This window comes from Neodiprion lecontei, chromosome 3 (assembly GCF_021901455.1).
Source record: "Neodiprion lecontei isolate iyNeoLeco1 chromosome 3, iyNeoLeco1.1, whole genome shotgun sequence".
Taxonomy (NCBI): Eukaryota; Metazoa; Arthropoda; class Insecta; order Hymenoptera; family Diprionidae; genus Neodiprion; species Neodiprion lecontei.
The window spans coordinates 42,171,929-42,196,714 of record NC_060262.1 but is presented as its reverse complement, the minus strand read 5'-3'; the positions used below and the strand labels follow the sequence as shown (position 1 = coordinate 42,196,714).

Below are 24,786 nucleotides of genomic sequence, written 5' to 3'. Positions count from 1 at the left end.
TTTTTTAATTCTTTCGTAAGCGATTTCGATGCCTGCGTCTGTGAACACTTTTTTTCCACGTAGGCAGTCGTTAATTTAACCATTTTATTAATCGATATAAATTCCAATTTATTCACAAACATCTGCGATAAAATCACATTATTCTGCCTTCTTTACTTTCGCTCGCGTTTTAGCATCACGGCTACATTCAAGCATTGATCAAACAATTCTCGCGGTGATACCACGTGATTTAAAATGAGATTAATATTCGATCCCAATATTAAAACTTTGGATTACTCGTGATATTAACAACTCAGTAAACTGAAATGCATTTCTTAATTTTATTTATACAGGATTCGAATGAATTAGAAATGCATTATCTGACCCGAAAAGAATTCTTTTTCATTAGTGTATAATATAATTGGTATACGAAATTTTGAAAATTCGGATCTTAATTTGTAACTTAATCATATCTCTATACTTATTACATTACATTCTTATTTTATGTTATATGTTTTTATACATGATGACATTATGATTATGGTTATTTCTTGATGCTTTGTCGTCTCGTTAACCCTCGTTGAACTAAATGAAAAAAAAATATCTGCCCCAATTAGCAACTTGTTCAAACACATTTGCACGTAAGCATCTGCAGTTCGTTGGAAATCCCTTGAAATGGCCGTTCCTCTTACATAATAGGTATTGTGAAAAATTGGGAGCCTAAATGACGGGGTAGTTTCCTGAAAGTTGATAATACAAAATTCGAATTCCTTGACGCAGGCGTGCTTCGACTTTGACGAGCACTCCTTGTACCTATAATGTTACAAACAGGTATGAGTGGCCCGCGGTTGCTATTGATCTGAACGCAAGTCTAGGTCAACTCTTGGTTCTCGTGACATTTCTTAAAAAAATCGCAGGGTGAAACGTGAAAACGTGAAAAATGTCTGGTCCTGGATTTTCATTATGACTAACCGTCCCAGACGTACCTGCAGCCGTAGTCACCAACTCAAGATCCCCTTCTGAGTTTGAGCGTTTCAACACGGATCTCGCAACGCTTTGCAAGGCAAGTACCACCTAACAAATATACAACTCCTAGCTGTAGCGCATATGAGACCAAAGAAGAGTAATTTAAAAGAGTAATTTAATTATTTAAAAGTATCTTCAGTATTTACACGTGATGGAGAAAAACACTGTGCATACAGACGTAGTGTACCAATTGAAAAAGATATTCATTGGCAAATTACTGCACTTATTTTCCATGACCATTTGCATCCACCAAATTCGTAAGACTGTCATTTCCTCCTGCAGGTGTACCCGGTGAGCCCTGTTACGGGCCCGGGCGCTGCCAGGTCGGTATGGGAGTTGAGCCCGGACCCCGACATGGTGGGACACATGCCGAACAGTCCGTTGTCCGTGGAGGCGGCTCATGCCGGAGGCAAGGGGACCCGAAGAAGAAACAGCCCCGACGACGACGTCTACGCGGATGACGCCGCCCTCAGCCAGGCTTCCGGAGGGACCAGCGACAAGTCGAAGGAGATATTTGACCTGGTACGGGCCGGGTAAGTCTTCTTCAGAAGAATCGTTACAGTTCCTTACGCTTTGATAATACAGCACTGTATGTTCATTGCGATATTTTCTGCAATGAAATCATTTTTCGATAATTAAATGGGATGTGTATGATTGATTATAGGGAGGTCGAGGCTATTGAGACGCTCATAGAAATCAATGGAACCTCCAGCATCCTCAGCGCCAGGGACGAATGGGGATACACACCTGCCCATTGGGCTGCCTTGGACGGAAACCTTGAGGTGCGTTAGATGAGATTACTTATTTGAGATTTTTTTATATTTTCAACCTAACTGCGTGCATAAGTTTCAATTTTTCAGAAAAAAGAATTGCTGGTGCGAGTACTGCAATTGCGGTAAAATAGGTAAAGCATGAAAATGTTCTACATTCTACCAATAATAATTTCAGCCGTTGTCAGCGCAATTATATAGTAGGTAAAAAATTATCAAATAATGGTGAATGCCACAACAATTTCATGCTATCCCTGATCTTTCTTGTATTTCTGAGCTAGCAATTCTTTTCTTGTTCGTGTTGTTGCTATAAGTGTCATATTTGATTACAATACTTCAAAACTCTTCACAATCTCTGTTCAATTTATGTTCGAGAAGTTTTCTCTGAAAAACTTTCTCCTTCAAAGGGTTGATATCCTTATTTATTCGTACTTCTTCAAGCACGTCAGTCGCTACCTCTATCATAAAATTCAGTGCTAGTTTTGTGAAAAGCAATTTTCCGAACTCTTCCTTATAGGTGATGCGTTACCTGGTGGAGCGGAACGGACCCGTCGATCTCTCTTGCTTGGGAACGCAGGGGCCCAGGCCCATCCACTGGGCCTGCCGCAAAGGGCACAGTGCAATCGTACAAACCTTGCTGAAGGTTGTAAAAACGTCTCACTACCGCAGTGAACAAGTTTTCCATAGCGCACGATGGACTGTGAGGGAGAAAAAGAGAAAGAGATGAATTTTTTTACAGGCCGGGGTGGCTGTGAACGCGGCCGATTTCAAGGGGTTGACGCCGCTGATGACGGCATGTATGTTTGGAAAAGCCGCAACTGCAGCTTTCCTTTTAGGATCCGGAGCTCAGTGTCACCTGACCGATATAAACGGGGACACAGCTTTGCACTGGGCCGCATACAAAGGCCACCCGGAGCTAATCAGGCTCTTGATGTACAGCGGCGTCGATCTGCAGAAGCCAGACTACTTCGGCTCGACGCCCCTGCACCTCGCCTGTCTATCCGGCAACGTAAACTGCGCGAGGATACTTTGCGAGAAGAGTAAAATCGAGCTTGAGCCGCGCGACAAGAACGGCAAAACGCCACTTCAGCTTGCTCGAGCTCATCGACATGCTGACATTGTAGCTATTCTTCAGGCCGAACAGAAACGGAGATCTCGGTGGATTCCACCGATGAACGAACTTTGGTCGGTCCCAGTCTTTTATGGTTTCGTCGCTTGTTACGCCTTGGCCTCAATTCCTTAATTTACCGATTGCTTGTTACCTTATCCACAGAAATAATCCCATTTTTTTTTGTTCTTACATTTTTTGAAAAGACTCTGGAAAAGTACTAAAATATTGCAAAATATTCGGGTTTGAGTTATTATGGTATCAGCTTCGATGCTATCTTGAGAGTCTGACAATAATCGGTTTGACGTTAGTCTTGAGGTAATATCATTTACCTTCTTCTGATGGAATGTCATCCAGATATTTCGTTGATCACAATGACAGTAGAAAAAAATTAGGCAGTCAATAGAACTGGGATTTCTCAGAAATTCCGGTTCAAGTTATCGTACAAGTTTTTGGAAGAAGAAATTTCACTCGAAAGCATAATTTCGAGAAATGGAGTGCTTTTAAACTTTGAAAATATGGTTCTTAAGAGTAGTTTATGCGAAATCATCGCACTCTAAAATAATGAAATTTTCGTTCTTATTCACACTTTCTAAATGATTAATCCGGTTATTAGGGCATTGCTATTTGGAGGCGCAGGTAACAGCAAAGGGCCTCTTCTTCTTTTCATGGGCTCTGTCTTACTCTGGGGCTATCCAATGTATATGCTGAAGTGTATTCCATTGACGTGGGATGTTCTCCGAGGTAGCCACTATTGTTTTATTTATTGGAACATTGTGATGTGGATTTCATGGATTGTAGCCAATCGGCGGAACCCTGGATACGTGCCTCGAAACAGCGAGACCTACTATAGGGCCATAAAACAGGTGCTGTGATCCTTGCGTGTACTTGAACGTTTTTCCTCTTACAAAAATAAAACTAAAGCTAATGTGTTTTTTCTCCGCAGATTCCTTACTTTGACAAGTGGAAGAAACGGAACGTGATATTGTCGCGACTTTGCCACAGCTGCAGGTGTTTCAGACCACTCAGAGCGAAACACTGCCGTCTCTGCAATCGATGCGTAACGTACTTCGATCACCATTGTCCGTTTATCTACAATTGTGTTGGCCTTAGGAACAGGTTTGTACATACAAAACGAACCCAGGCCTCTGATTCTGCAACTTGTATCACGGTGATGAAAGTGATAAACACCATTTAGACCAGCGATCAGCTTTGGACGGAAAACCTCCTTCATCATCCGTTACAAAGTTACAGAGCCCAGACAAGTCCTTAATTTATCTCAACTATAGTTTTTTCATCCGAGCTCATTTCTTCCACTGTTTCAGAATGTGGTTCTTCCTTTTTGTCCTGAGCATCGCAATAAATTGTTCATTCACGTTATACTTCGCTTGCTACTGCATCGCGATTGAAGGGATTCAATTGCTTTATGTACTGGGTCTTCTTGAGGCTTTTGTTTTCTGCGGACTTGGGTGGATATTGACTTGCACTTCCGTAAGACACATTATCATTCAAAACTACTGCCTTATTCTCGATAGCTCTGTAAAACCCCTTCTTTACTTCACAAACTGCAGGTTCTTCACGCCTGCATGAACCTCACAACAAACGAAATGTTCAATTATAAGAGATACTCATATCTGAGGGACAAACGAGGACGTTACTTGAATCCGTTCAGCAGAGGGCCAGTGCTCAACCTCATGGAATTTTTCCTCTGTCCTCCTGACCACTATGCCGATGACCCTCAGCACTATCATATCTTGAACGAGGACATCGGCACGTGATTTTTTAAATCTTCAATTGCAGATAGCTTTGCCACAAAAATAAATACCGCGAACTCAACTGAATTCGGTTCAATCCTAACTGAATATTTAGTGATTCGATGTAGCATGATGACATCAACAAAATATACATGTTGTATAATCAGCAATGTTTAACGGTAAAAAATACAATATGCTGATAGTAATACAATTTTTGTTCATCCGTGCTAATTTTCAAATTGCCACGACTAAAATGTTCTCATGAATAAAATTCTCTATGATCACTGTGCAAATTAGAGCCTCGCGAAGTAGAGTTTTTTACTTAAAAAATACGTTGTTCTTATAAGTAGTGTTTAGACAAATTTCTGTAGTGATATCTGGATCCAAACTACACAATATTGTTAAATAAATTATTTATTTTTATTCAATAAAGATCATTGCGTCATTACAAACTACGGATAAAAATGTAGAATAAAAAAATGGCACCCTTAATATCGCAATTACAATAATTAAGTTTACGTAAATTTATGAAAGAGTATAAAAAATATGAATGAAATAAATTACGTTAAAAGCGGTGTAGATTCGTGCACTATAAAACTGTTGCCTTTGATTACATAAATATTCTGAAGTAGAGATTCAATAGATAGACCACATCTGGTGGTAACTTGTAGAAAAAAAAAAATGAAGTAAAAATCTGTAAAATATGTATATGTATATATAAATCATTCTTCAATATCTTTGGCATACTATAGATTTACGCCATTTCGCCATCGTGAAATTTCCAATTTGGTCTCTTGAGTGCGACTATTTTCAAAGATTCTGCACGTATAATAATAATAATAATACTTTTCGCATGCGATTTCTGATTTATAGAAATTAACCTATAGTTAATGAGTCAATTGCGGCATTTAAACCATTTGCACATGAAATAAAAAATTGCACTAACATCTTGTATGTAAAATCTTGAGATACCTGATAATGAAACTAATGAAATTAAAACCCACAATATAATTCTCAAGTCTATGTGAGTTCGTAACAAAAGTCATAGTGCGGTGGATTGTCTGGGATCGGTGGAGGTTCGGTCGGAATGTCTATACCCTCTGCATCTAATAATCTCAATTTAATATCCATAGACAAGAGGGTTTCCAGGTCCTTTTCTGTTTCCTTGCTCGTCATCTTGTTGCCTAAAGTTCGGAATATAGACAGGTGATGGTACAGTTTGATTTCCAATAAAAGTGAAGAAACAATTTCTAATTTCCAAAGATTACATTGTAAACTAATGATTATTTTTCAGAAAGGCTTACCCAGTAAAGCATTGATCCCGTCAGTCCAGTAATCAAATACTTGCTCATCTGGTGCTACAAAGTCGAGACTGCTCACCTCGACAGAATCAAGGGCCAAAGAAAATGCAAGCTGATGGGTAGTCTTTCGCCGTTGTAAGTCCTTCATGTGCGGACAGTCTCTACCGGTTAAAAGCGCACGAATCTCGACAACCGCAAGTTTTGCTGGAAGCTCGTCAATTGTTGGCACAGACTTCTCATCGCATTCACCGTAATGAAACACTTTGTGATTTGGTGAAAGTCGAACGTACCGAAATTTGTCTTTCATTCTCTAAAGTCACAAATCATCATATTCCTTATATTGCAATTTTAGAGTACAGTGTTATTGATGAGAAATTAAACTAACAGCTCTGAAAGAAGCTCAACTTACTTGACCTCTGGGACCATATTTGGTGAAACGAGTACCTTCGACTAAGAACCCAAGCCTCTGCTGGCGTATAAGATCCATAATTTCAGGGGTAATTTGTTCCCGAAGTTCAATGATAGGTTTGGCATGGCTCTCACACTCCTCGCGGCTGGTCCTTTCTTGCTGCCAGAGGTTTGTGATTACAGAGTAAGTAAGTTGATGCAGTGTCAATTTAAACTTATCAAGTCCTGTCGGTTTGCTCTGAAGTGCTCGAGTGATTTGCTCTTTAACAACAGAGAAGACTTTGACAAAGTCCTCCGTCGTCGCCCGCATCTCTTTCCATGTTTTATTCAGTAAAACTATGCATACACAGTAAAACTCTTCAAAGGGATGATCATGTTTAAAAAACATTGGGTGATAACACTGCCCTTGTTCGCTGGGAGCTTCACCTATTCGTAATACCTAAGAGAAGGTCGAAAAATATTGGAATGTCATAGCATATTTCATTACTTGAATACAATTTTGTGTCAAATACTTGTCAATCGCTCAAAAATCTTACCTCGCAGAGAAGTTTTACTAATTCGACGCTAGTTCGTCCGAATGGACACTCATGCTCATCGGCTCGACACGAATTCTCCAGAACCACCTTCGTGTAACTCTCCACATGATTTCTGGCAAAGTAAACCATACAATCCAGAGCTAACATTCCTGGTGGAGTTTCGGTAAAATCCATGGCTGGGTTTATATCGTACTTAAAGCCTAGTTTCTTGTAATCTTTAGCAAAAATGCCTTGTTTTCGAGCTGTTACATCTCCGCTTACGGACCCTTCAGTATCAAATGCAATGCGACGAAGTTCTTTGATCTTGTCAAGTGCATCCTGATCTTGGGGATCCATTTTAGTCATCATTCTCTGTTCTAACAGTCCTAGCAACAGTGTCTGCAGCACATAGAGTTGATGTGCCATCTCGCTGCCAACCTGGAAGTAAATTGAACAATTTAAGAAAACTTTTATGAGAAAATGTTCATGTTTGAGTACCAATTTATTATTAAATCCTACCTGTCCTGTTGATTGTATAACATTGGTAACAAAGACGAGCCGTAATTGTTTAGATTGCAGAGTAGCAGCGACAGCTCGCCGTTTAGGCAAGTCTGCCTTGAGAAATAGAGCATTGATGAGGGACATAGCATTTTGTTGGATTTGAGGGCTCTGACTTTGCAAGTGCATGACTAAATTTGGAAAAGTAACTTCCTTTTCAACTTGACTGTATTTTCCCGAAGAATTCACGACAATATTTTCCAAAATTTGCAAGGATGCTTCGACGACCTTAGAGTCCGGCGGAGTCGCTTGATTGTTCACATAGCTAGCCACCTTATTTATGAACGGAGATTCCAATATATCCCACGATACAATCCCATGATCCATCAATTCCACAAAGGATTGCAAGAGAAAGGCTAGTGTGTTACTTTTAGATTTACCAGCCTCAACCTACCGTTATAAAAAGACATATGAAAGAACATTGGATTTGGATCAACAAATCGTTCAAGAAACAGAGTTACAGATTTGTAAGAGCAGTATTAGCTGTTTACTAGAAGAATAAAGAAGCAGCAATTCCTAGTTATTAAATACAAGGTATGAATAGTTTTTGTATTTTAAAGGGATTGGTTTTTGGTTAAACATTAATGTTACATCATATACACATTGCATAGTAAACTATGAGATGAGACAAGGTTTGATCATGGAAGGATCTTTATCGTTCTTCGATTCCTTTGAAGTTGAAGTTACATTATAACCCAAGTGTGCACGTCATGATTGTTCCAGATTCATTTGTAGATAAAATAACTCGAAAACAATTTTGATGAGGCACACCAAACTTCCATGTGAATATAATTTATTAGAAACTTACTCTCTATGGTTACGAATGGTAATCGACCCTAATTTAACATCTGTCATGTAAATTGAATAATTGTTCGAAAACTCCAATTGCTTTTGAAATAATAGGGACAAGTAAATATTCAGCCTATCAAGGGTGTCCAAAATGCCTGAATACTTTTACACTGCAGTGCAAATAGTCACATTGTTAAAAATTACCTGTGAAATAATGAGAGCCAAGCCTTGTTTATTGATAAATTCCAAAGCAAATGTAACGTCGTTGCTAAGAGTGCTTAATTTCTGGAGTGCTGCAACTTTTTCATCGTTATTGCCATTGTTTAGTTTAGCTAGTATGTCGCTGGCTGTTTTTGAAGGTGAATGTTCCAGTCTTAAAATGCTTCCATTTTTTATTTCATTCCGATTTTTTTCTGTTATATAGTTATGGTTGTTATCTGAAAATTGCAGAGCATACGTGTCGGGATCTGAGAGATCCCAAGCATTGCACAGTTCCTGCAAGACGAAATATACAGTGATGAGTTCATCAGAAAATAGATAATTTATAAATAATATTGTCGCTATGACCAAAGATTTTACTTGAATTCAATGTATGCAACAAACTATACTTTTATCAAGTCAAAATATTTTAAGGATGTGCAACAAGCATAGAGCATAGCAGATATTGAATTTTTATTTAGATTAATTTGATCCTTAGGTTGAATATCCGCATTCAGTACTATTGGCAGTCGATAATTCGCTGAAAAGTAAACTGGAGGTTGGATGAATAGGCTCTTCAATCTTCATTTAATTAAAGTATGTATGTACCTGAATTATTCCGGTCAAAGGCTGCTTTTGATTAAATTCAATTAATTGTGCTTGTTGATCGGCCATTTCTATGGCTATTTTAACAATATTCGAATCCTTCGTGGCTGGCATTTTTATTGTTTTTGTGTACATGGGACACCGAACTGTAGTGGTGATTGTCAGCCGCAGTCAATTTTGGTTGATAATGAAATGACAGAGAATAGCTTATTGCTATTCTCTGTGAAAGTGAACTTTGTGCATCAAGGTGCAGCCGTTATTAGTCATCTACGCACTAATCACGTTCACAACTTTATTTATCTGGAATCCGCAACATGAAACACAACTCCCAACAACGGACTACGCGACAACTCAATGAGTGCCACGAACTTGACGTTTAGGAAAATGACAATGAAATTCTGGGCTGCGTTCACAAACTTTAGTTGGTAAGGTTGGTAAGATGTATTCCGAACTAATCTCATTCGCTGTTTTATCCTTGTTTATCATAGCAATTAAAATAAGACAATGATATTCCGAATCTTTGTCAAGTTGCGGAATATACCCTTCAGACTTCTTCAGAATCGACTGGCGTTTGTTTGTCCACGGTCCGTGTGAAAAGACAAGAAAATAAACGAATTCTTCTAACAAGGTCAATTTATTTACAAGATAATAATGTCATATGGCTATTGTCAATTGTTTCATTATTTCTACTTATTTTTAGATGCAAACAACATTTTATACAACAGCCTGTTACAACAAGCTTAGAAAAATATAAGCTATTATCTAATTTTAGAAAAAAATTAAGTTACATTATTTTAATATTTGTTGGCACTATTGCTCATGTTGTATTGAAAATCCTTATTTGCTGATCTCGAGCGCAGGCATACATATATGTGGTATATTTGTGTTTTTTCCTACCCAGCACTGTCAAAAAAACTGACTCATAAGAAAGTTGTTGAAGTCTGTACTCTAAATAAAGCGTTTTTAATCATTTAGATGAAAAATTTGACAAGACTGGGTCTTATTTTGGACTTGCAGAAGATATTTCAAATTAAATTTCATGCATAATTTCTTCATAATCTTTACAGCCTTTGTTTTTATTCTTACGCATAAGTAGTAAATGAAACATACTAACCAATGCATGTACTTTGCTCGCAAGATTACATAGCGACACTGACAAAAAATATTGTCATTATTTATAAAAATGTATTTACATGTACCATAATTGCACCCTTTAGAATTCAAATTTGATTAGAATGTGATCGATATTCCGATATTGTACAAATACGATTGTTAATAATTGACTAAAACTGTGATACAAGACTGTCTGTACAGTCATTACCTATAGTACTACAGTCTCGTTGCTAAATTAGATATAAATATAATTCGCTAGTGTTGAATTAGAATCTGTTTGCTTACTAAGAATGGCACAGAATTATCTCATTACGATTCGAATGAAAAGAACCTTCGTTGACTAATCTATACTAGTTTAACATTCCAAGTTTGCTTAATATACATTAAAAGAATATACCAAAATAGGTAAACTTTCGAAATTGAAAATAAAATTCAAAAGAAAAATAAAAAAATTGTAATTACAACAATATGCGCTATAGTTGAACCGTTATTGAAGTCTTTTTAAAGATATTGAAAATCATGAAACATTTGTTATATCATATTTTCCAGTCCCATGGTATACATAAGACTCCATCGCTCATAACTGAATAGTAGTGAGTGACCCATAGCCTAATCCCAGAAAGCATTGGCATTAGAACAGTTTTGTTCTGCAAAAGGTGTTCGCAGCATTCTATCATCAAATCTGGTGTTATGCTATCATCTTTATCTAGCGCTGCCAGCTCTAGCTCAAGTGCTACTTTTCTATGAAGCTCTCGTTCTACGTGTTTCACCCTGAAAAATACATTAAACTGTTAAGTTTTTTGAAAACCTTCAATAAAACGAATTTATTCACAAAGTGTAATGAAAATATTTGTCTGCAACACAACTAGTTACAAATGATAAGGGCATAACATAGTCGATCTGACATTTGTGCCACAAGGAAATATTCTCGCACAGATTTTTTAACAGCAGCTGAGCTGATACTCCAAAATGATTCGCTGTTGTGTCATCAAGTCTAAGTCAGTAATTGAGTTCATTGACTTTTGGCAGTTTTTTCGATTTCCTAGATTTGTAAAACCCCTGATAATTTTGTGAAGAAACATACCTGTTGTAATGATTTAATCTCTCAGTAGCTGCATTCAAATTTTCTGTGATGAAGCTAATTAATAGAAAACTAGGGCAGGATGATGGAACGATGAATTGTCCTGTGGGTGATAGCATCAGAGGCCCAGCTTCGCTATTAAAAAGAATAGATATTTAATGATAATTGCTTCAATTTCATCGAAATTCGAAAAAAAATTAGCACAAGACTCTGAAGAACCTACGTTTCGACTACAATTTCGTAAGCGCTCAGATCTTCGGGCCAATCTGTCGGGTATTTTCTACGGCTACGATAGTCACTCAGAGTAGTAGTTAACTGACGCAACTGTTGTTCGTACTGATCCACCATGACCTTCGGCATGAATTTCCTGCACATAAATTGCACCCTGAGCCTTACCGTCACTCATTACCTACTCTACGTTACACACCGTCTTCCAACTTTGATGCCAAGCAGAACTTGAGAGACAGCCTTTTCAAATGCCGGGAGCCGCAGCAGAACAGCATCTTGTTTTTTCACATTCTTCACTAGCTGCAATGTTAACCGTTAAAACCACATACTACTTTAACGACTACCACTCAATTTCTACTTCAAAATTTTGTATCTATTAACATGTCTTACATCAAGCCAGTTGTGCCGCACTTCACCAGAGTTCAACATTACATTTCCCTCCAAATTGATGCCTGTGTCATTAGCAAAGACTAGAATTCTACCTTGGAGAACTTTCATGGGCTCAGGATGGTGTTTGGAGAGTGCCAGAAAGGCTAATAAGCAACCGCGATAGTGAGCAATATTCCAGCCGCAGTCCCAAACTATTTTCTTCAAGCCCAAGTCTAAACATAATTCTTTCTCTAGTTTGGCCACCTCCTCACGGATCGGTCGACATGCCTCTAATTTCACAAGGGCTTCATTGCTATGCTTTTCTAAATATGCTCTGAAACACCAAAACATCTTTGTGACTCTTAACAATCCATAGTACAAACCAAAATATACTTATGTATAAGTTTTTATATAATTATGTACTAATTTTCTGACATTTCCAGGCACTCAACATTTTTTTCTGGACACTATTATTACACAATGTATAGAATGCATGAAACCTATAATAACTTGATTAGAAAGAAAATGCTTCTTCGTTAGTTGAAGGTAATGCTGATTTTTCTTTGAATGTGTATGAAAAGTGGTCGCAGCCGTTTTTTAAACCCCATCTTTTATTTATTTATATCATCATCCTGATTTCATCTTTTTTGTTCTGGATCATTATAAAAATAATTGGTTTATCAAAGTAAATTGAAAGCAGTTTATTTTTGCTGCGTGCATTAGATGATTACTTGTGGAAATATATAATAACATCAGTAATTAATGGATTTCTACCAAATTTTCTAAGATATGACAGAATTTTAAAGACTTATTTGTGCTTTGCATATACATTTCACAACGTCTATGCACTGATACATCGTGAACCTTGTCTTGAACGTTGAAGGTGACGGTTGTGAAAACCAACCAAAGAAAGAGCTGAATTTTATTAAAGGTTGATCGCGTTTAGGGCTGATACATACACTTACTTGAACGTGTCAGGTTCCAAGTTGATTTTCCTCCTCATAATAATGGAAGCATAGATAGGATCATCCTCAAGTTCAGAAAAATCAATTCTGCCATCATGTGCTCTATACCTCTGCCAAAATTGTGACTTTAGCTTTGAAGCTGGTGGTTTTTTCTCTTCTATTTTATCAACGAAAGTTGTGGAAAGATTGCATGCCTTAAGTATGCACAGAATTGTTTCTCTGACATCACGATCTGCCAACTGTATTTTCACCAAGGTAAATTTTCCAGCCTTGACTTCTTTTTCGTCTTTTGAGCGTAGATAAAAGGGCAGCGTAGTCGGCCTGATTGGCCTCCGTTGCTGCAGAGTTTCAATCAAAGAACTCAACTGCTTCAGGGAGTTTTCATTCACAGTCTGGAGATTAAATGAAGCAAACTTTATAATTAATATTTGCTCCAGTGTTGGCATTTTTGTACAGCACTTGAAATCGGTGAATGAACAAAGGATTGACGAAACTCTTTCACGCACAAGTATGTACGATATAAATAACATAGAATCTGCCAGATCTTAACGCTATACCTATCCATGTTAGAAACACACGCAGTATAACTTATGTCATCACAGAATACAAAACAAAAATTTGAAAACAAGGACTTACCCTTTGTGTGGGAAATTGGCCAAACAAGTCGGGATGCACAGAGAAATAGAAGGGTCTTAAAGCCGTAGATACTTCACCTGTGCTTAGGGCCCTTACAGCGTCTTGGCTGCGGATGCTGGATATTAAGAAAAATCATTTTTAGACAAAAAGTAATTTGAAATTAATTTCAAATTGCAGTATTTTTCGAATATCTATTGGCTTACCATTTTTTTAACGTGCAATACATCTTGAGTAATAAGTTCTGCTAGTTTCTTAATATTTTCATGTTTCAGTGAACTCTGTGGTGCACTCTGTATTTATTCCTAGGATAATTATCTAGTACACTATTGAATATTTTCGAAAATCTACGGAACACGAATCGTCGCGTACGTCACGTCACCTTGAACAACGAACGTGAAAGGATAATAAAATGTGTTGTGTTCTGAACTCAGCTTGCTGTCTTTATCTCTCTTGCTCTACCCGATTTTTCCTGAGCTCTCTCTCAGTCTTCAGAAATTTTTAGGACCGGCAGCTTATCTCGGAACACAACGGAATACACCCTACCTTTAATCCCGTAGAATTTTTAGTACCGATGATTCGTTTGAAAATACAGTAACTGATACAGCGTCATCACCAAGATGAAACTTCGAACTTGGCTCAAGCCTCTAACACACAGCAGTCATGCATATTTTCTGTAGATGTAAGGTTAGGTTGATTAGGATATGTTACATCTGATTGGTGGATACTTGAAATTCCACAACTTTTATTTTCATTTCAGCGAGCAGCACAATGACGCCAAGTAACTGGTTATATTCATTTAAATAAATAGTTGATAATTTATTAGCTGTCAGCATTACATATCATTATTATACTTGTACATAGGTACGTACATACATACACATGAATTGCCTATGGATAAATTCGACATTGTAGTGATTAATTAATTAAATAACCATGGGACGATAATTACTTAATTCAGTGATATTATTAATACAATTGTACTAGGTTTTGAATATAACAAAGAGGAAGCTGAGGAATATTATACTAATTGTTAGCACCATAATACAGTATAATTTGCGATTCGCTCTTTGGTACGTATCAGCTTTTTTTAATTGCTTATAACCCTCTTGCACTTGTATCTGTGTCTGTTCAACGTTGTAGTCAATTCGGTCTAATACGCTACCTTGATCCTGAACCATGTGTGCCAGGTCCTACAAAAATCATAAGCAGATTGTTAGTAACGATTGTCCATTGGTTTGTTTTATTTGGTTGTATCAAAAATCTACAAGTATTGTTGTATTGAAGCAAGGAAATAACTTCATGGTAAATCTCTACCTTAAATATATGATTTAGATCAGATATGCTCTGTACAATATGTCCGACTTCTTGTTCTCTTATCATTGCTTCTCTGGTCCGCTCTTCGTCATCAAATTCCAAAAGGACCTCTTGCTGCAACTGCCGTTCGTGTTGTTGTTCATAGTTACTTCCACCAACCTGAGCAAACTTTAAATCTGTTGCCCATGAATCCGATGGTTCAACAGAAACAAACTCTTGATCTTCCTCAAAGTACTGCCGACTTCTTTCTTCTCTCGAATTCAATTCTGTCATTAACATGGATTACATTTAGATAAAGCCTGGATGACGATTGAATAATCTTTACACGATTATGTTGTGAATCGGATTCTGTGTTTCAGCCTTCAGATATTTAAACAAAGCCACGATCTTAACTGACATAAATTTGAGTTTTTCTTTTAGATGCGATCAAACCTAGATAAAAACATATAGACATATCAATGTCAATTTGCCCAAGAGAGAACTGCAGTTGCATTGAGTGAATAAAAGTAAAATCGATAAAATGGAGCATGCATCACTGAACAGAGATCTTTTGAACCTATTTCTTTTATGTTTTCTCCCCCAGCATTTTAGTAATGAATAAGATTCTGACTTTTATCAAACTTGAACATAACAATTTTTACTTGACTTGGAACATCGTGACTTTTAGTTTAATTTTAACACAGTGTTATGTACATCTTCAGGTTTAGGATTCTGGCTGAACAGATGATAAAATTATATCAATAGTGATAGTACGCTGTAAGTAGTGGCTTTGCGCAGCTCGATAGGATAACCCCAGCTCCTGGAGAGCAGTGGAAAGAGCTACTGCGGCACTGGCTGCAAGTCGACGTTCACTTGCTCTACTTTCTTGTCTGGCAGCTGTCTTGATAAGTTGCACTTGCCGATGGCCACTTGTAAATGCTCTTCCCATCTCTCTGGTCAATTGTTCCATCTGCCTTTCTTCCTGCACATGCCATACAAAATTATGCTCAACTTTTTTCAATAGAGCTATTTATTACAAATATTTACATTTAAAATCCCCTGACATTAATTTTTTTCATTTGAAAAGAACATGATTATTCGCTGAAATCTATTTCAGGCAATAATATATTACAAGAGGCAGAAAAAGGTGGAAGGCAAATAATATGCTGATACTTAGATATTCCATTTACATTTCAATATGAATTGACTAGAGCCTTATGCCAGCTCCAGTCATACCTGAGACGTGTCATCCAACGTTGGCCTGGTCAAATGCTTTGCATGAAGTTCCTTTAATTCAGCAAGCTTTGCTCGCAGTCTACTAAGGATGTATTGGGTTTCTTCCAGAGCATCAGACCATGCAGGTGGTGCATCTCCAGCCAAATTCAAACCCCCTAACTCGACGTCACCTCCAGTCATTGATTCCGGGGCTACAAGAGCCATTCTGTCCGACAAATTCTGTGTTAAAATAGTAATTATCGCATGATGATTTGCTGTCAATTGGCATATGGTTAATCAAACCAAGTTTGAAGAAATTACTGTGGGCTAACATCAGTAAATGAATTAACGAAAATTTTCTTACTTGTTCAGAGTATATGTGTCGAGTCTGTGATGCATTGTTACGCATAAGAATAAAAGGTTCTGTTAAACTTCGAGTCGCCATTGTTTTATTACAGTACAGTCTTTATTAAGTCTGACTCTAAATATTTATCACTCTCGTTTTTTACACCTTGACAGCTCTAAGACCGAGCCGTCATCAACAGGGAGTCGCAGTTGTCATGTTTCTAACCACGGAATTTTTATTTTTCAACGAATCGATCCATTGTTCTGTAACATGCACGGCGAAACGTTTAGTTTCTCTTAATTGGGATATTCAAGGGCTTTCTGAAGTATCAGTTCCACCTTCATTGCTGGCCATGTAACATTTTATCTAAATTTAATAGAGTATACGACGAGCCTATCTTGGTTTCTATCCGTTTATGTGACTTATAATACCGAACATTGACTTGGGCATAGACGAAATAAATATTTCAAGACAAGTAACTAAACTTCATTATTTGGTATGAAAAAGTAAATTAGGAATGTTGGCATGTTAACCGTCTGAAGTCAACGTTAATGGGTCGGTGAGAGAGAATAGTTGGTAATTGCAGGAAACTTCTATATTAACCGTATTCAGGCTCATCTAGCCCACACTTTCCGCGAGCCTTACACCCGTATTCATAGTCCTTCCTTGAGAAACAAGGATTCCTTGTTCCTCATTTCACGTTTCACGAACAAGGAATCCTTGTTCCTCAAGGAAGGACTATGAATAAGGGTGTAAGTTCATATAACGATTTTAGCAATGAGTTCATGCACGATCAGATCGAAAATCACGCAAATGTATGCCAACTACGGTGCAAACGTGCACGGGGCATTCAATAGATGTAAAGTCACGTAACATTCTAACAGGCACGACCATAAATTCTCTGTTAGATTTTCTGATCCTATGAAGGCAACATACGATGTGATATTCTCGCATGATTCCTATCTGACTCAAACAGGGTTGCCGAACCGTTCGAATGCTCATTCCGTAAAAGATAAGTCTGTAAGTTTCAAGCAAAATGTTCAGATACACGTTGATACGAATCAATTGGTTTTATATAGCAATTGCACTCTTTGTCCTTGAAATCTTCCACTTTATAATAAAATACATGGGAAAAGTATAAAGACTATTACCCAAGGACTTAGAATTAGATTGAATTGGTATAAAACACATTAATTTTCTTTGGCCATTGGAAAGTGCTCAGAAGAGACAGACCGATTTTAATTTTCATTGAACCGATAAATCAGCTAGCTAATGATAAGAATGGGGTAGCATGAGAGTTGCGTGACGTAGCTGGCACGAATGGCACAAAATAATTTCATACGCCGTAGGCACTGATATAGTTATATTGCCAATGGCATACATATTTTCACTGGTTGCATTGGTGTGTATCAGTGTGTATTGTGGTTAAATAATGAGTATAACGAGATGACAGGGTGGTATCAGTGCTTTGACAAGATGATTTATTGCAATTTTCACCTTTTTGTTAGCTGGAACCAAACTAAAAAACATCGAACGAAATTATACTTTTTCGCGGATACGTAATACCGATGCTGGTGTAAAATGATTGTCAAAAGAGTCCACGCGGAGACGCTTCAAAGTTTAAAGACCTTGACATTTTTTCGATCTAATTTTGATCTGTCGCAGTAATATGTCGCCTCTGGCAAAACGTGCGGGAGGGGGGGCGTAGAAGTCGGAAAAAGGGGTGGCTAGCTAAAAGCGAAACGTCTGGTATTCAGGGTAATTTCAGTGCAACTCTTTTTTCTAGCAACTATAAATATATTAATATAATTCGAACAAATGCGTGGAATTCATTTGAACATGCTATCACCGGTGCGCATCCATGAAGCCAGGAGGACACATGAAGGTGTGGAAAGTTTGCGAGGGAGGTTAGGCAACAACTGCGCTGAGAACACTGACAATCCAGAGAGTTGCATTGAGTATGACGATGAAACCGACCGACCAGATGAAAGTGCCAGTGTAACACGTTGGGATATAATATTTCTGAGTTTTTCTATCGTTACCCATATTTTCGATATCGGAGCTGACATCAACTTAGCGGCTCGATATCTGATCTATAACAAGATAACATATTTTGCTTGGACTGTCGTGTTCATAATTTTTCCGACATTTGTAAATACGTTCATCAGCTTCAGAATAAATTACCAGGACCGCCAGGTGGATATAGCTGCATATACGGTCTACCATTCGTCTCCAAAAATCTGTTATTTATTCTTATGTTTATTTATAGCTCGGCCTAATCCCTGTCAACGAGGATGGAAAGCAAGGTGGTATGATAACGGCAACAACTAGGGCTGCAAGGAGAAAGACATGGTGCATTTTGGTGCTTTTGTTTCAATTTGCTCCAGTTCTCCGCTACTGGGATAGTCTTAGATATGCGATGAAAGCACGAAGGTGCAAAAAAGCTGGGGACCTAGTCGGACAACGGCGATATTATCTGAAAATGATTAAGGAAGATCAGAATGTTGCACTGCTCAGAGTTTTCGAATGTTTCCTCGAGGCTGCACCTCAGCAAATCCTTCAACTTACCATTCTGCTTAAAGACGATGATTTATCTGAATTGACTTTTCAATGTACGTATAGATACATATCGTGCAGAGATGTAGCATCGATGTATCATTTATTCAAGATGTACTTTTTTCATCATACTTACATTTTTTCATACTACACTTGGGATTATATTTGATTCTTATTTTTTTTTCAAATCTGCAGTGTTGCAGATAGGCAGCGTATGCAGCTCCCTTGTGAGCATGGGTTGGTCTATGGCGAGTTATCATCGAACAATCCGTTTGGCTCAACATGACAAACCAAACATTGACCTTGTTGGAACAATTCTTCAATTCTTGTGGCATTTCTGTGTTACTGGTAAAAATGATTTCATAAATTAATGACGGTTGAGAGAGAATGTGGGTGAATGAAATGAACTCTGAAAGTCTTTTTCAATACAAATATTAAAATTCAGTGAAAGAATATTATTGGACAGTTCTTTGTTCTCCATTTCTGTTTTCGTTAGTTTGATATACTTTCAAAATATGTGTCCATTGAGTTTATGATGTAAATTTTGTGTCATTCTTGTGATTTATTTTGCAATATAGAGGGTGAGAAATGTAGAACAAAATTCATAGAGATGACGAAAGATCTGCTGTAAATAGTCGTGTGCATTTGTTTGGGTAAACAATAACTGAGGGACATAGGAAAAACATTAATTATTAATATTTTGTTATACATTTTACGCAAATATGTAATTAAAAATACTAGTTTTGAAGCATGAAGTCGTAAAAATCGCAATTCTAACATTTCTTCAATTCTATTTGCAGTGTCACGCATCTTGTCGATCAGCGTTGTTGCAAGCATGCAGCCCTTATACACAGGGCTAGCCTGTGCTTGTCATTGGGCAATCATGACTACCTGGTTGGCTGCAGAGCCTGGCGGAGCAGCAGAATTTTGCCGTGACGTAAATAACTCGCCACTCTCCCCATTGACAGTACTCGAGAGAATAAGATCTGCACTTTTTGCTGCTGTGCTTGGCACCGTTTATGTATTCACATACCTGAATCCAACCGATGGTCATACTTTTGTCAGACACTTATTTTACTATGTATTATGCTCCGTAGAGAACGGGGCTGCCGCAGCTTTATGGGCTACGGAAGCCAATCAGAAGCTCCGAGATCGTTGGTATTTCGAATTTTTGATAGTTCTTTGTACTGTACCATTTTGTATAGGTATCGCAGCCATGATTCTTTACTACGTGTATTTTCACCCCACAACTAAACGCAAAAACTCCCCCCCTGAACAAGTCACTGCAGTCAGTTGACACATTATTCGTAGTAGCGTTCATTTCTCATCGATCTTATTTTTTGTACCATGCAATTTATTTGAAATAACATGTATACTCCACGCTTCGAAAATCTCTATTTCTCTCTATCTAAACACATGACTATGTACATCTGTCAAACATAGAATGTTTTTTTTTTTTTTGTTTGCTCATCAGATTATCATAAAATTTGCAAGTCTGTGATATGCCCATTTATCACGTTCTACATTTGCTGGAGCTGCAGCATTCTAAATTTCCTAGTAATTACCTATTTTTATAGTAAATATTTCAAACATAGAATTTCTTTTTGTGTTTTCTTGTCAGGTTATAAAATTTGCACGTCTGTGATATGCCCATCTATCACGTTTCGCATTTGCTAGAGCTACGGCATTCTAAATTTCCTAGCAAGTACTTATTTCTTTCATAACGATTGATATTCAGGACGTTCAGCACGGATCATTTTGACTCATGAAAAAAAATTTCTTTCGAACAAACCAAAACCCCGCGAACAAATACTAGTTGATGAAAAAGGTTGCAGAATGGCTTCCTGAGGTAGTTAAATGTAGTTTTAAATTAAATGTAGTTTTATATATATATATTTTAAAAACTAGTAATTTACTCACTATACTGATGTACTATATTATTGAAGAATTTATTAACGGAAAGAGATGGGGATTTTTTGTGTGATACGTTCTGAATGTCTAACAAGGAAAACAGATCATCGCCGCTATTGCCCGCTACAGCAGCAGTAGTATTATTAAAGAATCTCTTGTTACCTTATTGTATTATTTAATACGTTTGCTGCAGCGTATTTTAGATTGTATATTATTTACTATTAGACAGGGCATGTATCGCCAGTAATACATGTCCCAGCAAACGCATGGATTATAATGCGATTTAGTTTTAGTACCATCGCAACTCATCCATCAAATCATTTCGAAATTTGGTTGCAGAAAGATATGGTGAAACAAGTATACCTAGTTGCCATCAATCTTCTTCTTGTACTCCAATGAAGTTTAATTTCACAATCGAACAATGTATCCAAATGATTGATATTACATAACTTGATTGGATGATAATTGGATTGAAGAAGAATTTAGTTTTCAAAAGGTCGTGAACACCTAGAAAATTAACTTCAAAAATTGAAGCGCTCTCACTTTACAGTAAATCGAATTTACGGTATTTGAATCTACAACGTGACATATGTTCTGATATAAATATATAGGGTGGCTCTAATTAGATTCTTTCTGCTATTACACATACATTATTTAAGAATTATTTTTTAAGAATTTTATCTTTGAAGCCCATAAAAACATGCAAACCTAAGACTTCTTCTAGTAAGCTCTAGTTATAAAATTATATCCTTTTGCAAAAAGTGGCACAAAGATGGGATGGTGGAATATTAATAGATTAAGTAGAAGGCTGACTTACGTGCTCCTTCAGTACACATGTATATATTTATATTATACAAATATTCTTGTGTGAGGTGATTACAATAATGGTATAAATAGTTGGAATATCAAGTTCCTGCTAACTCTTAATAATATTGTGAAGTATGCCTTATTCGTACAATCATTGATATGGGTAAAAATCATACCCAGCTGCATTTCAGTGTTTGAATAATTTTTTTTTGTTGATCTGATTTATTTTTCTTGAGTGATATTTTACTAATGATTTACATAGAATCTAGTCCAGCTTATATTAAAAAATGCCATAGTAGGTCATTTTGAACAATATCGTAATGTGAATGAATACTTTAAAGGTTGAAACAGTTATAATTTGTATCTCCATCGCATTTCAAAGCTCAAGTATTTGTCAATTTTGACGAAACTTTACTTTCTACCCAGTTGTAAAGAATCTAGTGAATTGTAAATATATCGTTAATGTAAGTGCATGTCGTTTTGATACATACTCAAAGTCATTACGCAAATAACAACAAATGTATTTATAATAAACTTTATTTATATCAAATATCGTCGACATACACTCAACAATTTTAAATTCACCAACATTTTTTTACATTGAAATAAATTATAAACAATAGATAATGGACAATTAATGTATATAAATTATTTAAAATTGTGCCAACAGTTTGACAAGAGCAGTAGAGAATGTGAGATGACGAGAAGAACGGTATTAAATTTTTAGCAGCGTGCTCAGTTAAATTAACTTTTAGTATCTAATTAGAGCAGTGTTGCTCATATAAATTATGTATTACAAAATTGCATGCAAGGCGCAAAAAGAATGCAAAAATTATTTATTCTGTCAATCGACAGGATTTTGCACAACTATAAGTATAAATTCTTTATCCGGGGCGACCATCACCTCATGCTTCTTGCTTCGGATTCGCAAGAAAGTGAGATCATTAGTGGGATCCAGATCCCGTACCACTGAACGAGCTTTGTCGGATAGCTGACTAATCAGCCCTGCATATTGAATTGTTGTCGTGTTGTCTAACGTCGATTTTATTGGAATTCCTACAATCATTATCTCGTTTAATATAATTTTAGTTGATTTTAGAAGTAACCGAATTTGTTTTGTTTTTTCAGTAATAAATTAAAATACACAAGACAGTGAAATGGTTAACCTTCAGAGTTGACTACAATCGTTCCAACCACTCCCTTGTGGGATTGAATACGCTTCATGGTTTCCTCGACTTCTTGTGCCTGTAGAGAAAGAAGTTATTATAGATGCATCATTTATTTACTCATTGAATTATATTGACGTACCATCTTTACAGATTAAATTTCAAACCGCAATTTTTCTGTTAAACGTCAGTGTTAACTCTTCCGTCTTTACGGTATATTTCCAAGGCAACGGGCAGTCTTACCAGTCGATATTTTCAGAATGGTTTAGGTTACGATGACGTCATAGTAGTAAGATAGCCAGTGTTCGTAAACGCATCGGATACATTTACTACGGGCAAGCTCCACGCGGCTAATGATTGTTTTCTATACTTCACGATGATTTTATGGCCGAGGAGACTGATATAATAGCTTTCTGTAATACCGGTTTGTCTATGTACCGATGCAAAAACGCGTTGCCGATAACGTTATCTTACAGAGATTTCAGGGTTTACGCCTTGACCGCCATGACGTCGCGTGCAACGGTAATTCAGTAAAAATTTGACTGTTTAGTGCGCAGCTCGCCTGATTTTCTGACGAGTAAAAACTTACTTTCGAGAGGAACTGATGAATTTATTGAAAAAGGAACAGATATAAAACATTTCGATCATTTTTTACTCGATTATGTAATCGATAACATTGTACAAGCCTTGACACAATACATAAAACACTCCAATTGCACCTGTTTGAATACTGAGTAGATGGATTTTGGACAGGAAATTTTAATAAAATGCTGTGGTCTTTTATCTGATTACAGAATTAAACTACAGCAATATTGATCGAGGTTAGTGATCATCTCAATTGATCTCTGGCAATAAATGTTGGAAAACAAAATGCAGAAGCTGAACAGGTCACAATGTTGTGGTAGAATAAAAAACAGGTATGAATTTAAAATCATTCCCGATTATACTATCACACCACTTTTACTTTCAATTTAAAAATTTATCTCTGAGTTGAAATTTATTGCTATCCAGTCCTTGATTATATTTTGTAAAAACAATCGTCAATTTCCAATGGTCTGTGTATGAATTTGGAAGGTGAAATAGTAATCAGATATTGTTTTCTCTTACCTGATTACAGGGACAGCCTACATTGTATCACTATTGATCGCGTTTAACGATGCTCCAAATGAAGTAACCCGATTAATTGATCTCTGAGAAGAAAGTGAAAACTAGACCAACCATTATAGCGAATGAAACTAGAAGGTATGTACTTTAATTAAGAAATAATCGATTTTATCGTAAATGATGTCAGTTAGTAAGTTTGCACGTATTTAGGTAAGGGTATTTCTCTAGGATTAGTCTAATTACGCAGCGTATCTATCAGTAGAAATAATGTAGTGAAAGACTGTTGCCGCGAATGATATGGTTGGCTCGACATAGGTTTCGTCAGTTTAGGCACTTCCGTCGTTATTGCTAATCATCCGTTTATCTATGTCAGCTAATCAATTTTTTCCCCTTTTTTGCAAATTATATATTTTATCCCATCTAATTGTAAGCTGAGTATAATTTTTTTGTCTGTTTCAGCTACTCAATTTTATTCACTGAATTGCTTTGAACAGAACTTTGTAGTCAAGAATCTATTCGAATAATCATCTGTATATGATTTGTTAATCGATGAATGAAAAATTTCTTCCGATACTTATTCCGTTGGACGTAATATGCCGGTGGCTGTTAGAATACATTTTTTTCAAATGATTGTTACAGAAATATCTAAATACCTATATTTTCTGGAACGATCGATTTTGAGGTTCCCTTGGAACCCATTCTCGCCCTTTGCCATACTATTCACCTTACTGTCTTTAACTTCGTTAAAATACAAGCCTAGTGTTAAATTTTTTAAAATTATTAATAACTCTCAATGAAGATTAAGACGCAGTACGGTCAGCACAGTGCTTTATAATCAATATGCCGATCGCATACCGAAAGTCTACGACAAATAACGCGATGAGCAGTTCTACGCAAGCACTTCTGTGCGAGGATATTACTTCTGATCACAGCTAGAGTCGAGTAGAAATAGCCAGTAGAATGCTAAAGAGCGTTGGCTTGGTT

General features: G+C 36.8%; 6 protein-coding genes and 3 long non-coding RNA genes across 12 annotated transcripts; 5 read left to right on the top strand and 4 right to left on the bottom strand.

Annotated features, from left to right (window-relative positions):
- The first annotated feature begins 805 nt into the window (after window positions 1-805).
- LOC107223989 (probable protein S-acyltransferase 23) lies at window positions 806-5,089 on the top strand. Its single transcript, XM_015663884.2, has 9 exons — window positions 806-1,042; window positions 1,288-1,538; window positions 1,670-1,787; window positions 2,293-2,418; window positions 2,515-2,960; window positions 3,500-3,749; window positions 3,830-4,002; window positions 4,209-4,374; window positions 4,455-5,089. The coding sequence occupies exons 2-9, from the start codon at window positions 1,360-1,362 to the stop codon at window positions 4,659-4,661; spliced, it is 1,665 nt and encodes a 554-aa protein (XP_015519370.1). The 5' UTR covers window positions 806-1,042; window positions 1,288-1,359; the 3' UTR covers window positions 4,662-5,089.
- Window positions 5,090-5,517: 428 nt separating this feature from the next.
- On the bottom strand, window positions 5,518-9,389 carry LOC107223988 (engulfment and cell motility protein 1). Of its 2 annotated transcripts, XM_015663883.2 has the most exons (7): window positions 9,016-9,389; window positions 8,413-8,703; window positions 7,381-7,809; window positions 6,883-7,299; window positions 6,348-6,785; window positions 5,942-6,248; window positions 5,518-5,821 (listed from the first exon to the last, which is right to left on the bottom strand). In XM_015663883.2, exons 1-7 carry the CDS (start codon window positions 9,145-9,147, stop codon window positions 5,658-5,660), a joined length of 2,178 nt encoding a protein of 725 aa, XP_015519369.1. In that variant the 5' UTR covers window positions 9,148-9,389; the 3' UTR covers window positions 5,518-5,657. The 2 variants fall into 2 exon arrangements, with proteins under 2 accessions (XP_015519369.1, XP_046590648.1); XM_046734692.1 differs by lacking the exon at window positions 7,381-7,809 and having other exon boundaries at window positions 9,016-9,388.
- Window positions 9,390-9,454: 65 nt separating this feature from the next.
- LOC124293554 lies at window positions 9,455-10,159 on the top strand. Its single transcript, XR_006903399.1, has 2 exons — window positions 9,455-9,640; window positions 9,713-10,159. It is a non-coding gene; the product is annotated as an uncharacterized LOC124293554 (long non-coding RNA).
- Window positions 9,628-14,043, bottom strand: LOC107223985 (T-cell activation inhibitor, mitochondrial). Of its 2 annotated transcripts, XM_046734695.1 has the most exons (9): window positions 13,948-14,043; window positions 13,608-13,783; window positions 13,405-13,519; window positions 12,769-13,160; window positions 11,825-12,137; window positions 11,634-11,734; window positions 11,430-11,591; window positions 11,210-11,341; window positions 9,628-10,896 (listed from the first exon to the last, which is right to left on the bottom strand). In XM_046734695.1, exons 2-9 carry the CDS (start codon window positions 13,628-13,630, stop codon window positions 10,662-10,664), a joined length of 1,473 nt encoding a protein of 490 aa, XP_046590651.1. In that variant the 5' UTR covers window positions 13,631-13,783; window positions 13,948-14,043; the 3' UTR covers window positions 9,628-10,661. The 2 variants fall into 2 exon arrangements, with proteins under 2 accessions (XP_046590651.1, XP_015519364.1); XM_015663878.2 differs by having other exon boundaries at window positions 13,608-14,041.
- Window positions 14,044-14,145: 102 nt separating this feature from the next.
- LOC124293555 lies at window positions 14,146-16,349 on the top strand. The gene is made up of 2 exons (XR_006903400.1): window positions 14,146-14,265; window positions 16,042-16,349. It is a non-coding gene; the product is annotated as an uncharacterized LOC124293555 (long non-coding RNA).
- LOC107223977 (syntaxin-16) lies at window positions 14,200-16,733 on the bottom strand. Of its 2 annotated transcripts, none has more exons than XM_015663867.2 (5): window positions 16,277-16,733; window positions 15,934-16,152; window positions 15,472-15,679; window positions 14,719-14,984; window positions 14,200-14,594 (listed from the first exon to the last, which is right to left on the bottom strand). In XM_015663867.2, the coding sequence occupies exons 1-5, from the start codon at window positions 16,355-16,357 to the stop codon at window positions 14,385-14,387; spliced, it is 984 nt and encodes a 327-aa protein (XP_015519353.1). In that variant the 5' UTR covers window positions 16,358-16,733; the 3' UTR covers window positions 14,200-14,384. The 2 variants fall into 2 exon arrangements, with proteins under 2 accessions (XP_015519353.1, XP_015519355.1); XM_015663869.2 differs by having other exon boundaries at window positions 15,934-16,138.
- An 820-nt stretch (window positions 16,734-17,553) lies between these two features.
- Window positions 17,554-22,347, top strand: LOC107223986 (XK-related protein 6). Its single transcript, XM_015663881.2, has 4 exons — window positions 17,554-18,454; window positions 18,528-18,870; window positions 19,010-19,162; window positions 19,615-22,347. Exons 1-4 carry the CDS (start codon window positions 18,077-18,079, stop codon window positions 20,109-20,111), a joined length of 1,371 nt encoding a protein of 456 aa, XP_015519367.1. The 5' UTR covers window positions 17,554-18,076; the 3' UTR covers window positions 20,112-22,347.
- On the bottom strand, window positions 22,054-22,998 carry LOC107223980 (dynein light chain roadblock-type 2). The gene is made up of 3 exons (XM_015663872.2): window positions 22,841-22,998; window positions 22,699-22,777; window positions 22,054-22,588 (listed from the first exon to the last, which is right to left on the bottom strand). Exons 1-3 carry the CDS (start codon window positions 22,841-22,843, stop codon window positions 22,377-22,379), a joined length of 294 nt encoding a protein of 97 aa, XP_015519358.1. The 5' UTR covers window positions 22,844-22,998; the 3' UTR covers window positions 22,054-22,376.
- Window positions 22,999-23,485: 487 nt separating this feature from the next.
- On the top strand, window positions 23,486-24,402 carry LOC124293557. The gene is made up of 3 exons (XR_006903402.1): window positions 23,486-23,615; window positions 23,816-23,940; window positions 24,262-24,402. It is a non-coding gene; the product is annotated as an uncharacterized LOC124293557 (long non-coding RNA).
- Window positions 24,403-24,786: the final 384 nt, after the last annotated feature.

Excerpts from the sequence above, each read along its gene's own strand:
- LOC107223989 (XM_015663884.2), top strand. The coding sequence starts at position 1,360 with ATGGTGGGACACATGCCGAACAGTCCGTTGTCCGTGGAGGCGGCTCAT. Across the intron at positions 1,788-2,292 it reads CCTTGGACGGAAACCTTGAG|GTGATGCGTTACCTGGTGGA; the intron begins GTGCGTTAGATG and ends TCTTCCTTATAG. Across the intron at positions 2,419-2,514 it reads TCGTACAAACCTTGCTGAAG|GCCGGGGTGGCTGTGAACGC; the intron begins GTTGTAAAAACG and ends ATTTTTTTACAG.
- LOC107223988 (XM_015663883.2), bottom strand. The coding sequence starts at position 9,147 with ATGTACACAAAAACAATAAAAATGCCAGCCACGAAGGATTCGAATATT. Across the intron at positions 6,786-6,882 it reads TAGTAAAACTTCTCTGCGAG|GTATTACGAATAGGTGAAGC; the intron begins GTAAGATTTTTG and ends ACCTTCTCTTAG. Across the intron at positions 6,249-6,347 it reads AATATGGTCCCAGAGGTCAA|AGAATGAAAGACAAATTTCG; the intron begins GTAAGTTGAGCT and ends TTGTGACTTTAG.
- LOC107223985 (XM_046734695.1), bottom strand. The coding sequence starts at position 13,630 with ATGTATTGCACGTTAAAAAAATG. Across the intron at positions 12,138-12,768 it reads TTGGAACCTGACACGTTCAA|AGCATATTTAGAAAAGCATA; the intron begins GTAAGTGTATGT and ends TTGGTGTTTCAG. Across the intron at positions 10,897-11,209 it reads AGATTAAATCATTACAACAG|GGTGAAACACGTAGAACGAG; the intron begins GTATGTTTCTTC and ends TGTATTTTTCAG.
- LOC107223977 (XM_015663867.2), bottom strand. The coding sequence starts at position 16,357 with ATGGCGACTCGAAGTTTAACAGAACCTTTTATTCTTATGCGTAACAAT. Across the intron at positions 16,153-16,276 it reads GACACATATACTCTGAACAA|AATTTGTCGGACAGAATGGC; the intron begins GTAAGAAAATTT and ends ATTTTAACACAG. Across the intron at positions 14,595-14,718 it reads ATCTAAATCATATATTTAAG|GACCTGGCACACATGGTTCA; the intron begins GTAGAGATTTAC and ends TGATTTTTGTAG.
- LOC107223986 (XM_015663881.2), top strand. The coding sequence starts at position 18,077 with ATGCGTGGAATTCATTTGAACATGCTATCACCGGTGCGCATCCATGAA. Across the intron at positions 18,871-19,009 it reads ATCTGAATTGACTTTTCAAT|TGTTGCAGATAGGCAGCGTA; the intron begins GTACGTATAGAT and ends TCAAATCTGCAG. Across the intron at positions 19,163-19,614 it reads GTGGCATTTCTGTGTTACTG|TGTCACGCATCTTGTCGATC; the intron begins GTAAAAATGATT and ends TTCTATTTGCAG.
- LOC107223980 (XM_015663872.2), bottom strand. Across the intron at positions 22,589-22,698 it reads GATTGTAGTCAACTCTGAAG|GAATTCCAATAAAATCGACG; the intron begins GTTAACCATTTC and ends TAATGATTGTAG.